A 14,491-nucleotide genomic window follows, 5' to 3' on the forward strand; every position below is an offset into this window, starting at 1 on the left:
ACACAAATACAAAAGAGACACAGGAAGTGGGGATATATAAGGGAGGGGAAGCTTGGGGGCTAAGGATGGGGATGTAAACAAATCTCACTAGATTCCCCAGGTGGGCAGGAAGAAGTAAGGCACCTCTAGAAAAACACAGAGTGAACAGAAGTTGGGGCTCAGTGGGGACAGGGCAATGAAATTGCTTGGCATTGGACAATGTCTGTCTCAAGGCAAGTCAGTCAAGAGGATGAAGATCCGGTTAGGGCTGGCCTATGGCAGTGGGTCACCTGAGGACATGATGTAATTCAGCAGGTGGAGCCCACAGGCCTTGTGAGAACTTTTTATGGCGACCTCTTAAACTCCTCTGTACTCAGGACAGCTACTCTCTTTCAGTTTCAGCTTCAGCTAGAGCTAAAGGAGACTGATCATGAGGCCCCTCAGTATATTCCTGCTGCTCTCCATGGCTCTGTGCTGCTTCTTGGGTAAGTTTCCCCTTTGGTACATTGATCATATTTTGGAGGCTAGTAGCCCTCTGATGGCCCTTCATCCAGAATGCAATTTGACTTTAGCTGCACCCTATTGGGAGTTTTTTAAAGCTCAATGGACTGGAACTAAATGCTGGTGAATCAGCTACATAAAGGCAGTTCCTGAGGCTGGAAGCTTTCTCCACAACTCTGCTGTGTGAGAGGGAATGGGAGTATGATTAGTCCTGCTACACATGGGAGAAAACAGACAAGAAAGCAGGGAACTAGCCCAACAACTAGTAAGTGAGAGTATCTACTGACAACTGGCCTTTCTACAGCTTCCCACAAATATCACTGTTTAACAAATATAATAGTATCCATCTTTGAACCTAGCTACCAGTTACATCATTGAGAACCTGGATCTGGGATCTGTGGAAAAGACACTGATGCGGTAATCATAGATAGGGTTATTACACTATTAAGGATGGATGATAATGTTGACATAAAAGAAAAACTGAGACAGAGAAAAAAGCTCAGACTTGGAGACAGACACGTAGAGACCAAGAAAGCTACGTGGTACTTTTGGAGTAGGGAAGACCTAAGTTCAAATTCTCACATTAAATTATTCAGTTTCATTAACCTCACATATCAAAAGCCAAATTTTGTCATTTCTACTTCCTTAGATTCTCATGAATTGACTTGCCCTCACATAGTCACCACTCTTATTCAGATTCTTCTCTGGCTTCACTTTGACTATATTTTTAATGATATCCAAGGTTTTTTCTTCATTATGGCTTTCAGGTAGTCCAATAATTCTCAGATTGTCTCTCTTAGATCTATTTTCTAGGTCAGTCGTTTTTTTCAATAAAGTATTTCATATTTTTCTCTGTTTTTTTTTCATTCATTTGATTCTGCTTTATTGTTGTTTGATTTCTCATGAAACCATTTGTTTCTACATGGTCAATTCTTATTTTTAAAACCTAGTTTTCCTCTGTCAGTCTTTGATTCTCCTTTTTCAATTGGCCTATTTCTTCTTGCATCACTTTCATTTCTCTTCCCCACTATTCCTCTGCCTCTCTTAATTGTTTTTTTAAGTCTATTTTGAGCTCTTCCAGACTGTGTCTAATTAGCAAAAGGAAATGAGGAGCTCAGGACCTGATTAACAGGAAGGGATTGTTGTTTTAAACTGGATACAAAAAAGATGTTTCCAGCAAGGGGATGGACTACCTGGGAGAGGTCTCTGATTACAATGGAAGAAACTCCTAAGACTTGATTGCATACAAATCTAATATAAACTGAGTTCATAAAGTACTTTAAGGTCTATTGCTCAGTTTGGAGACAAAGTCAGTCTGGGACTTCCTCCAAGGCAAAGTCCTAAGGGACAAGGTGCAAACTTGGAGGTTTCAAAAACAGATGATAATACCAAATAAGTAGCCTGAAGTTGACTATTGCAATGTTTGATCTATTCTCATCTCTACAGGTTATCTCCCAACGAGTTTCTAAAATGATTTCCCTAAAGTCAAAATATAATCAGATCACACTCCTACTGAAGTAGTTTTTCAAAAGTAGAGTGCTTTTCTGTTATATCAAGGATCAAATATAAAATCCTCCACATGCCATTTAAAGCATTTCCCAAGTTAACTAACCACTTCCTACTTCTTTACTTTTCCCATCACTCCCATCATTTACTTCACATGCTCTACTGTCCAGCCATATTGAATTCTTTGCTTCTTCTCACATCACACACTACATCTCCTGTTTCCTCTCCTGGGCCTGGAATCCTCTCCCTCACCTCTACCTCTTGGAATTCCTGGTTTCCAGAAAGACTCAGTCAATTTCTGCTGAAGCCTTTTCTGATCTCTCTAGTAATTAGGACCTTTCTCAGCAATATTACATTGTTTCTTCTTTCTGTGTCATCTATATACCTCCACATATGTAATTTCTAGCTTGACTTTGTGTCTGCAGTGCTTTTTAACACCTAATAGACATTTAATAAATATGTATGGATTGTCTAATTGAAAAAACCTATAAGAAGGTAACTGTCCTAACCTTTTAAAGAGGAAACAGAGCCTTTTTAGTGAAAGTGAAAGGTTACCCTCTCTAGATCACACAGTTAGTCAGCTTCAGAGGCAAACTTCAGTTCTATGACTAATTCCCAATCCTACCTGCCTTTAGTGACCTCAACTCATTTTCCAAATGATACACACTTATGACAACTATAGTAGAAGAAATGCTTGGAAATGATAGAGCATACTTTGTATTCATTCAGCACTTTATACTTTCTTGAGCACTTTTGGATCTACTATTTAATTAGTGCTGCATCACAGCCCTTTTGTGATATGAGTGTGCTCAGGTCCAGAGCAGAGCTGATTCTAGACTATATTGCTGAAGGCACAGCCATGCCTGACGCCTGGGTCTTCTTCCACCAAATGTTCTAGCTTTAAAGCATTTAAATCCTATTTCAGGCACCTAGGGGATGACAAAGACTTTAGATTACTTCTTATTTGTTCAGGAATTAGGGTTATTTTTTCCCAGCTCAATTACCCTTTTGGGGACTCCTTTGCAAATCCCTGAGAAAGAGAATAAGCCAGTTGGAAAGGTGATTGATTCCCTTACAAAGGCAAAAACAACTGCAAACAGAACTTGGGTGATAATTACTTTTAGATTTCCAGAGATCTTAGATTTCTTTCATATGGATTTTCCCACTACCAGAGCAAATTTGCTCCCTACCACCACCACCAACCAAATATCACTTTACTAGATCGTTCCATAAGTTACTATGGCCAAAACATGCATTCCCTAGGGAACATCCTTCTAGTGATAAGTATTAGCACAATTAACTCTACTCTGTGCTTAGACCATGAACACACCTTCCAAGATGATCCAGAAGGCATTACCAGCTTGAAAGGACTTGCAAAAGAACTTCACTATGTCTGCCTCAATAAATTAACAGAAGAAGGTTTTGGTGAAGAGAGCTAAGAGTATAATTTGATTTAGACAAGAGAACAAGAGAAATAAATCTTCCATTTATTACAAATGTAACCTGGGACTTTTTTCTCTTTTATCAAATCATTAGTTCAGAATAGAAGACAGAATTCCTTTCTAGCTTCATTCCTATGCTCCTCAGAAGGAAAGGCTTTCTTTACAAAGCATTTTATTTACAACAGCTCTGCAAGGAAGGGAGTATGTGTCATTATTGATACTGTACAAATTAGGAAACTTAGGAGAACATTATACACAGAGACATATACACTGTAGTAAAATCATATGTAATGGACTTCTCTACTAGCAACAATGCAATGATCCAGGACAACTATGAGGGACTTATGAGAAAGAATGTCATTCACCTTCAGAGGAAGAACTGTGGGAGTAGAAACACAGAAGAAAAACAACTGTGTGTTCACATGGGAGGATGGGGATATAATTAGGGATATTGACTCAAAATGAGCACCCTAGTGCAAATATCAATAATATGGAAATAGGTCTTGATCAATGATACGTGTAAAACCCAGTGGAATTGTGTGCTGGCTATGGGAGGGGTGGGAAGAGGGGAGGGATAGAACATGAATCCTATAACCATGGGAAAATGTTCCAAATTAATTAATAAAATAAAGATCTTTAAAAAAAGAATTAGGAAACTTGAGTGTCAGAGAGGGAAAATTACTCTTCCTATCTTCCATAAAAGAGTGTCTTTCAGAGGCAAGACTGAAATCAAATTCTTTGGGCTCAAAATCCAAGGGTTTTCCCATTCCTAAGATCCCTTCCAACTCTCAAATCTGAGAGGAGGAGACCAAGAATGAGAGCACATAAGGAATCAGATTAAGATATAACTCATTTCACAGGTCATCTAGAAAAGAGAAGGAAAAACAACCTCTCAGAATAACTTATTTAATTCACTTGGAAATATAGAATATCAGAAGGAGTTGGGCCCTTTAGATGAAACATGCTATCCATTACAAAAAGTTGATGGATTTAGGGTATGGAATAAGATATATTTTCTTGTGGACAGGCTTTAAGGGAATTTGTTTTGCTTGACTAAGGATTTCTATTAAGAGAAAATTTTCCCTTTTTTCTTATTAAGGCATAAAAGGAAAATAATAGCTTTTTTTAATGTTTTAAATAGAAAAGTAGGAGGTTGCTACCTATGTGACATGCTGCTTGCTCTTTCAGATGAGGTCATTATATCAATAAAACTGAAACTCCCAAAAAAGGGACACTAAAAGGTGATGTCATAAAGAATCTTTATCTAGTTCACATTTTTGTTTTGGATAGATTTGCTCTAGTCAAACTCCCTAAGAGTATAACAAGTGGCTTAATTATGGATATTTAGGACAAGACAAAGAATGCAGACTAAGTATGCAGGTCAGATTAGTGATTTGGAAAAGGAAAGTACAGGATAGCCCATAGGTTGTAAATCTACATGCCTGGAAGTATAGTGGTAGCCTTGATAGAAAAAGGGACAGTTGGAGGCAGGGTAGGTTTGGAGGAAAAGGAGATTAGCTTTTGTTTTGGATATGTTGAGGTTGCTGATGGCTGTGGGACATCCATGATGAAATGTTCATTGAACAGTCCATGATATAGGATTAGAGCTGACTAGGCAGCTCTCTAAGACATGTTTCATACAGATGACAGACAGTTAAACCAGGAATGCTAATCAAATGACTAAGAGAGAGAAGGGAAGAGAGTCTACAAGAGTCTTGGAGTATGCCCATGAAAAGGATTCAGGAAACTGTAATATTTAGAATTTAGATACTATATAGATATATATTTTAAGGTGTGGTCACTGGAATTCAATAATTCAGATTGATTCCATAATTAAAATAGACCCAAATCAGGATGGGTTTTATGGTAGTTTATTTACAATTAGGAAGGTAGAAGGTAGGGAAATAGAGAGTCTGGAAAGGCCAAGGTAGGCCAAGGAAGTCACCCTAACTTACCCACGTGACATTTCAGAGGGGAAGCTTCCTGAGGTCTCAGCCAAGATCCTTCAGCACCAAGTTCAAAGCGGGAACTGCCTCCACAGGAAGTTACCAACATACTTGAAGAGATAGTGTCTCTCGTCACTTCCTGTGGGTCCACCTCTAATTCAAGTGGACAAATGGCAGCCTCTACACTGATTTGGACTGCCCAAAGGGCAGTCCCTTGTTCTTGATTTGTTACTTATTGTCACGTGTGGGTAACTCATCTCCCCTCTCCACTAAGGGAGGTGAGGATGACATTATCTCTGGTGGCTAGAGTTTTAACTATGAATGGGCTTGAGCTAATTCCATTTACACAATATGAAAGACAAGGTGACAAAGTAGACTGTGGCAGAGCCGACAAACAGGAAGGAGGAAAACCAGGTAAGAGCAGTGCTATGGAAACCTAGAGAAGAGAGAATAGATAAGATAATAAAGTGGTCTGTAATGCTGAAAGTTTCCAAAAGAAGTTAAGGTGGATTAGGACTGAGAAAAAGCAATTGAATTTAGCAGTTTGGGCAATTATTAGTAACATTTGAGAGAATAGTGATTGTATAAGCCCACAAACCATACCCACATTATTCTATTAATGATATTATTCTATTACCACTCGGTTTCCTTTGCTTGAAATGGTCTCCCTCCCTGTCTCTGTCAAAATGCCAGTTTCAAAACCACATTCCTCTAAGAAATCTTGGCCTTTTCCATAGTACTTATCAGATTTTGCATTGCATTCTATTATTGGTATATTTTCTTCTGGGAAGATGTCTTGTCTTATTTATCTTTTTACCCTCCCCTAGCTTCTCCACCATTATACGATCTCAAAAAACCAGATTAAATTAAAAGAAGAATATAGGGTGTAGAACACAGGATGTAAAACATAGACCATACATTGAAAAACTTTTAGAGCTGAAAGTGACTTTAGTACATGAAACATCAAATGGCAGAAGTGGAAGTGTATTGGTGGGTTTTGGAAGCAAGGTCAGATGAGAGACCAACTGATTATTTTGGGCAGGTACCAGGCTTTTCACATTGTGGGTTGAAGGGTCTAGCAGTTCACCCTGACTAGGCCAGAGCCTGATCTGTGACCAGCACACAGATCACTCAGTCACTGAGCTGGGTAAACTCACTGGAAGATGTAGTTTATTTCAAATGAGAGGTTTGGAGTAAAAGGGGAATCTCTGCTAGTTCACTAACGAATAATCCCAGATCTAAACCTTCTCATGAAGGGCCTTCAGAGATTTGATGGTCTACACTCTCCTCACTATCTGTAACCCAGACCCTATTATAGCTATCCTACACTATCCAAACCTCTCTTGATTAGTACTAGAAGTGCTGGTCTGTGACAGATCAGATAGGGACCAACTGGGCCCAGACCTCTGCTTACTGACAATGCAGGTAACTGGGTGCTGATTCAGGCTAGCGACAGTTTCACAGGATCTTCCTCCAAGGACACACAGCAACAAAGGACAGCAACACGGACAAGATCAAACCCCTCAGGACTTGGTAGTCACTCCCTCCAGGTTCACATCCAGAGAGCAAGACAGCTAATGGCCCCTGAGTTCCAGCTTAACCCTTCCTTCCAGCATTCCAGAATCTTTCCTCTTCATGTCTCATGCATCTGTCCTCTGCAAACCTTCATCTCTCCTACTATTTTATCTCTTCCTCATAACAGAAGGGAACTTTAGATTTTCTATTCCAGTGAAATCATTTTAAAGCAAAGGAAAGTAAATTGCAATGACAGAGACTTGTCTGAGTTCACACAGTGATTGTACAGCACAGTTAAGACAAAGTCCCTGGTGTCCTCATTCCCAGAGTCAAGGATTTGAAATAATGGATAGAAAAACACCTGTGTTTAGTCAACTGAACTTTTATTTCATTTTTGCCACATTTCAAGGGGCTAGGGTTTGGGGAATGACCAGTATAGTGCCAGAGGGGTGGGTTGAAACAGTAGGAATATAATCTGGGCTTCTCTGTCTCCCTTACTTTCTCTCTCCCACCCCCTAAGTATCTGTCATACGGACAAGACAATCCTAACTTTTGTAATTTTTGTTTCTTAGATACTGTTCAAGCTAAAGAAATCCTCCGAGAGGTAAGAAAGGTTTCTGCTTTGTCATTTAACATTTCTCCCATGCCACGGAGAAGAGGACCATTGATTCACACAGTCCATTCAGCATTTGGCATCTAATGGCAATGAGGCATCACAGATCTACCATTATTTGACCTAAAATCATTAGTGTATTCCTGATCTTTAGACAAGTTACTTCTTCTTTCTGGGTCTCAGTTTCCTATTCTGTTAAATGAAGAGAAAGGGCAAAGATACTCTCTAAACTCTGTGTTCTATGTTCTGTGGTTCCTTCCCCCTTCAATATTCTGTGAATTCTGATGTCTGTTTCAGCTCTAACATTTTGGATGTATGTGTCTATGTTCTGAGGTCTCTTCAGCTTTGACCTTTTGTGTTCTGTGTATTGCTGTGGAGGGCTAGAGATGAGCCCTTGGAGCTTGGGATGGCTACCCTTGTAAGAATGCAAGACTCCATAACTTAGTGTAGAAAAAAAAGAGAAATTTATTAATTTGAAATTCATATTGAATTTGGCTGGGAGGCCAGCATAGATGGAATGCTGCCTCCTAGAGGGATGTGTTCTGGGTCTTTTGTGTTCTTACAAACACAGGGATAATAATATGACCAAGGATGAAGTAATGGAATGAGATTAGGCAGGATTGAATGTGTGTGTGTGTGTGTGTGTGTGTGTGTGTGTGTGTGTGTGTGCAAGTATTTGTTATGTTGTATAATTGGAATTTGGGAGATGACATTTTAAAAGTATATATATTTTTTCTATGGGCACGTGGGAACTATCAAACTACATTTCCCATGGTCCAACGGGTTTCCTGTTTTGGATTATGTATTCAAGGTAAGGGACTGTTTTAAATAGGGGGAAGTGACTGAACTTCCTCTTTAGCTACCTGAGTGCATGGAGGTAACAATAATGGCTGGGGCAGCAGTTTTAAATTCTTACAAGCACGTGGTCTATTGATTTTATCTCTGTCAGCATGGCTTTAATTAAAATACTAATTTCTATATTTATAGCAGCCTTTATTATTTTTAATCGTAACAATATGACAGGGGTTTGGGTCCTAAAGACACAGGGGGTGACCCTCATAGTTTAGGGGGTGAGTAGATGTCTTAGATACAACCAGATGGTATCAAAGCATAGCCTGGAGGTCTGTCTCTGTGTCCATCTGGAAATCTAGGGGAAAATTGCAATGGCAATAATAATCTCCAGGGTCTTTCTTATCATGAGCTTTGTACCATGTCCAGATTCACTCTTTCCTCAATCCTAACAAGAATGCAAGGAAGGAAAGGAATTTTTCCTGCTTTACATTTTGATCTGAAGCATAAAGGGTATAAAGGGGAATACAGAGTCCCATGCCATTATATTTTGGGTTCCTGTCCAGCTATGATCTGCTATGGTCTTTGCCCTGACATTCTCTGTTCTGAAGTCTCTTCCAGTTTTGACATTCTGTGTTCCATATACTAGGTATTCTAATCACTTTTACATTCTTTGTTCTGAAGTCTCTTGCAGCTCTGATGTTTTCCATGTTCTCAGCTCCCTTCCAGCCCTGTGTTCTATGTTATTTATTCTAAGCTCTCTTTTAGTTCTTCTGTTGTGTAAGAAAATGAAATTCTGTGTAATGATGCTAACTTCAGAGATTGTTTTCTTTCAAATGACATAAGAAAAGATCATTTCAGTGTCTTTTGTGATTGGGCAAATGTGATTGTTGATAAAAAAAAACACAACAACAACAAAAAAAAAGAGAAGGCAGAAATATTCTGAGAAAGGAAAAGGAACTCAGGCCTATCAGACCCACACCATTCCCAGAGAATGTTTCCCATATATGGTTTATACACAATTGGTAGTATGTTATCATCCCGATTAGACTGTTGATGGCAGTCTTCCAATGAACAGAGTATTTTGTCTCCACTTTCCTTGATGGCAGGAACTATCTTTTACCTTTCTTTGTATCTTCAGTGGTGAGTAGAGTGCCTGGCACATAAAAGGTACTTAATAAATGTTTATAGCCTGACTGCCTGAAATGGTTAGTATAGATCCCTCCAGGTTCTGAAGCTCTGAGCATATGAGTTTCTGTGATATCTCATTTTATTTTGTGACTATTTTAGCCTAAATGTGAATGCTCAGAAGTCTATGACCCTGTCTGTGGCACTGATGGACAAACATATCTCAATGAATGCGAATTGTGTCGGGATAATAAGTGAGTACCAACATAATATTTTTTTAGAGATGACATTTTAAAATCTGATTTAAACTAAGAACTTGAAAGGGCCTTAGAGGTAATTTTAGTCCAAAGGTTCTTGATCTGCAGTCCACAAACCCCCTGCCAATGGATCAGTGAAAACTTTTGTAGGGTTCCATGAACTTGGATGAAGAAAAAAAATGAAATCTTTATTTTCACTAGTCTCAAACTGAACACCCTCCTTTCCTTTAATTATGAAAGCAGGCAACAAACGTTATTTTGAAAGGGGGTCTACAGGCCTCACCAAACTGCCAAAGAAGAGTGCTGATTCACCCGAGACTTCCCAGGAATAAAATGACACACATGGAATTCAACCTACCTCTGCTAGATTTTATTCCAGGATTCTTTTCACTATACAATGTTGCCTCCAAATGTGTCTGCCTAGATTCTAAAAAGTCCCATACAATTAGCTAAGTCAAATGGACAATGAGAAAGGGGTGGGGATGATGGAAATTAGGTGACCACTACAATGATGTCAAGGAAAGGTACAAGGGCCAGTGAGGAGTCTCTCATAAAGAGTTCCCTTGAGTATATTTTATACCATGGAGAGAGGGAAGAATGCTGATCTTAGAGTCAGGAAACTTTGTTATCTAGTCCTGACTATTAAGAAGGTCACTCCCTCTCTAAGATTTGGATTCCTCTTTGGTAAAATGAGGGATTTGGGCTAGGTGATCTTGAAGATCCCTTCCTTGAGCAGCTTTCTGGGTTATACCTTTATGTTCTAAAATCCTCCTATCAGAAGTTCAATGAGTGGATACTTATGCATAGGTTAAGTACAAGGATGAAGTTAGAACATGACTTCCAAATCAAAGCCCATAGATCTCTACTTTGGCTCCCCTCTGCCACAGTATCCTCTTGACAAGATTTGATATATTCCTTGTCCCCATGGGTTCTTGATACTATAGCTGAAGACACCAAACACAGGCATTTAAAATAATAAGATATTATTTCTAGAAATAATGAAAAAAATCAGGAGGGCAAAATAACATGATAGGTACTCAGAGATTCATTGTTAATCTCTTGTTTACTCTAAATTCCAGCCAAACTATGTATTTGCTGTATCCTATGCATGAAATGTCCTTTCTTCTCATCTCTGTCTCTTGGACTCCCTAGCTCTATTGAGATTTTTTTCAACTATCACTTTAATGTATAAATTAGGTGATTTTTCCAAATCCTTTCAGTACTTGAGTGATTCTTTCCATTTCCCCAACCAATTACTTTGTACTTACCAAGTATACATTTTTTATTTCACTCAAATAGATTAAGTTCTTTGAGGGCAAGGATTATTGTATTTTTGGTTTTTTTTATCCATAGTGCCTAGCAAACAGCAGGTACATAACAAATACCTGCAGAACTAAATTAGATCAAATCTGAAAGACCACTCAGAATAGAATAGACAATATAAGATTTGGTGGTAGGGGATCTAATAGAATATACAGGCAATGAGCAGATAGATGGCTTAGTGGATTGAGATACAGGTCTAGAGACAGGAGTGCCTGAGTTCAAGTTTAGCCTTAGTCACTTCTTAACTGTGGGAATCTGGGCAAGTCATTTATTCTCTATAGCTTAGCCCTTACTGCTCTTCTGTCTTAGAACTAATAATTAGCATTGATTATCAGAGGCTATAAATTAATTAAAAAATAATATTCAGACCAGAAATTTATTTTAAAGAGGAAGAAACTGGATTCCAAAGAGGATAATTTACTTGTCCAATATCCCACACATCATTAGCATAAGAGCTATAATGGAAATCAGATCAATAGTTCCCTGTTCACTTTAAGAGTTCAAAGGAGAGAGAGATGTCTGTAAGCTATAGAGAAGCAAGGCAGGTGGAGTATAGTGGAAAATCCTCAGATCTCCCTTTTAGGGACCCCCTTATGCTCTAAGGACTGGTTTTGCAAGATGGACACACTCAGGAACATGCTACAAACAGGGTGACCAAAAGCCCCTCTTTCCCCTGCACCTGCTAGAATCCCACTTCATAGGTCACCCTGTTATTCCTCATGCTGTCACCTAACAAATCCATGATGGATATCTGCCCTTGCCTATCATGTTTGTGTTCATAGCCCATGAAAACTCTTGTGTATATATCATTTAACTCATGGAAGTCCATAGATACCTCTGATTGTGCATGTGTCATGTAACCTATGGAAAGGCTCCCTAATTTATGGTGTATAAAATATCCAGCATTCCTTTTCTCAGTGCCCAATCCTTAGAGGAATGACCCCTGGCTGGGTCCACAGGCAAATGCTTAGTAAATCTCCTTTCTTCCTTCCTTTTGAGTGGCAATTAGGATTTCCTGCATGGTTAAACTGAAAATTCCACAACAGGAAGAGATAGGCTTTGTAAGATCATTATATTTTGGGCCAACAGAAAGGAAGAAGGAGGAGGACCTTCTTTTAGGACCATAGCAAAGGAAGACATTGATGAAGGGACCAAGGGAGGCCTGTGCCTAGTGACACTGTGGCATATGAGGGCTAAATTAGAGACTGAGGATTAAAATTTAAAGTTCTTCTCTGCATAGGACCCATTTCCAAATTATCTTGCGTCTCTACGCTAGCTTTGTCCCCCATTAGAGCCCCCCCACCTTATTGGGGACTGTGACCCTCAATGAGGGATAATGAAGAATTCCCATTTCCTGGGCCTGACTAGGTATCTTGAGGCCTTCCAGATGTTAGAAGGTTTTTATTCCTTTACAAATTTTACTAAAGTGAATTTGGGATCATTTGGAAATTTTCCCATGGTCTAGCTATATGGTTGACACAAACTTTAATGTATCTTTATCAGTATTTAGAGGGAAGAAACAGATATAAGTAAATTCTGACTCTTAGAAATCCATCAGGTCCCAAACAAAAATCATAGAACACAAAATGTCAGGGCAAGAAAAGGCATAAAATGTACCTGTACCTTTAACATACATATTTTTACTGACTAAAAACCTTAGTTCAAATCACAGCTCTGTGTAAAAGTTTAGATCAAGAATTCATGAACCTCTTTGATAGTCTAGAGGAACCCTTCTCTGAATCATCTTTTTAAAGAAAAAATAATCATTTTTTAAAGATAAAATAAAACAAAAGACAATATAGGATTATTGAGGATACTGAAATAATCAATAAATTTTATTTTTTAAAAAGTTCACATTTCCTAGTTTGAGAATCCTTCGTTAGACTTTTATTGCCTGATTTTTTTTGTACTATTTCAAGTTGTGAAAAACATTATACTTGTTGGGCATCAAATGTAAGTTTTAAAGTTTAATGTGTGTTCATTTTAAATTTTTTTTAAAAAAAGTAAATAATAGAGAGTGTAGAGGCAGTTATTAAAGGTGATTAAATTGAAGGGGACCATGAACACTAGCATTCATTGGATTTAATTCTTGTGGGAACTAGGATTTCCAGGAGAAGAGAGGACAGGAAGAATTGGAGAGATGCGGAGGCACTTAAAAATAATAATAATTAACATTTATAAAGTGTTTAAAGGCAGCTAGATGGCATAAAAATAGAGCACTGGGCACAGAGTCAGGAAGATCTAAGTTCAAAGTTGGCTCCAAACACTTACTGGCTGTGTGATCTGGGCAAGTCACTTAACCCAGTTTGCCTCAGTTTCCCTATCTGAAAAATGAATTGCAGAAGAAAATGGCAAACCATTCTAGTATCTTTGATTAAAAAAAACAACAAACCCTCAAATGGGTTCCCAAAGAGTTGAACAATACTGAAACATCTCAACAACATATAGCATTTACAATATTTTAATGTTCTAGGCACTGTGCTAAACACTTCGAAATTATTACCTCATTTTATTCTCACAAAAACCATGGGACACAGGTGTTATTATTGTTCCCATTTTACAGATGAGGAAACTTAGGCAATGAGATTAAGTGACTTGCCATTGGGTGTCTGAGATTAGATTTGAACTCAGGTTTTCCTGATTCAAGGTTCCCTATCTCTATCTACTATGTTTCCTACCTGCACTTGAACTTACCCAGAGAAAAGACATCAACCAAGAATGATTTTGATTGAAGGACACACAGAGATATTTAACCCAGCGAAGAGAAAACTAAAAGAGAAGAGGATATTGATCACTGCCTTCAATATTAGAAGAGCTATGGAGGTACAGAAGATGTTCTTTGTTCTGCTTGGCCCCAAAGGCCAGAAACAGAAGCAATTAGCAAAAACTGTCAAAGGCTGATTGTGGTTCCAAACAAAAAGTTTCTGACTAAAAACATCAGGCAATCCATAAAATAACTGATGTCCTGATGTTCTTTGTTCTAAGCTCCCATACAAACTTCTCATTCCACATTTTAAGGTTCCTTCCTACTCTAATCTTCTATCTTGTCCTTGTTTTACTGATGACTTTCTAGATAGAGGAATCTTATTTTCCACTTCAGGCTCTAGATTTTTTTTAATAAAGGTGATTCACAGTGCTTTCTCTTTTCTCTTTCAGAAAAAAACTTATTCCCGTCTGTGTCCTAAGAAAAGGGGTCTGCTTAGTATCCCAAAAATCCTGGTGCTCCCGTTACCATAGCTAATCAGCCCGAGTTTTAAATAAATGCATGAGGTTGCTGCTCTTTATGTGCCTTCTTGTGAAAAACATGTTGGAAAAAAGACAGAATTGCTGTGTGGCTAGAGTACTGAGCTTTGGATCAATTCAAGTACTTCCCCTGACTCCAACTGCTCATTTGACACATCATCTGACAGTCCTCTGGGAAAATCTCTAACATTATAAATTGCAAAGACAGAGTGAGGTGACTTGCCCAGAGTCATACCCTCAATTAGTGAC

At 38.5% G+C, this 14,491-nt stretch overlaps 1 protein-coding gene across 1 annotated transcript; it reads left to right on the plus strand.

The window, feature by feature from the left end:
- The first annotated feature begins 409 nt into the window (after positions 1 to 409).
- LOC123235512 (serine protease inhibitor Kazal-type 1-like) lies at positions 410 to 14,240 on the plus strand. Its single transcript, XM_044661657.1, has 4 exons — positions 410 to 464; positions 7,462 to 7,493; positions 9,582 to 9,673; positions 14,156 to 14,240. Exons 1-4 carry the CDS (start codon positions 410 to 412, stop codon positions 14,238 to 14,240), a joined length of 264 nt encoding a protein of 87 aa, XP_044517592.1.
- The last annotated feature ends 251 nt before the right edge of the window (positions 14,241 to 14,491 follow it).

The sequence above is a fragment of the Gracilinanus agilis genome, chromosome 2 (assembly GCF_016433145.1).
Source record: "Gracilinanus agilis isolate LMUSP501 chromosome 2, AgileGrace, whole genome shotgun sequence".
In the NCBI taxonomy this organism is placed as follows: Eukaryota; Metazoa; Chordata; class Mammalia; order Didelphimorphia; family Didelphidae; genus Gracilinanus; species Gracilinanus agilis.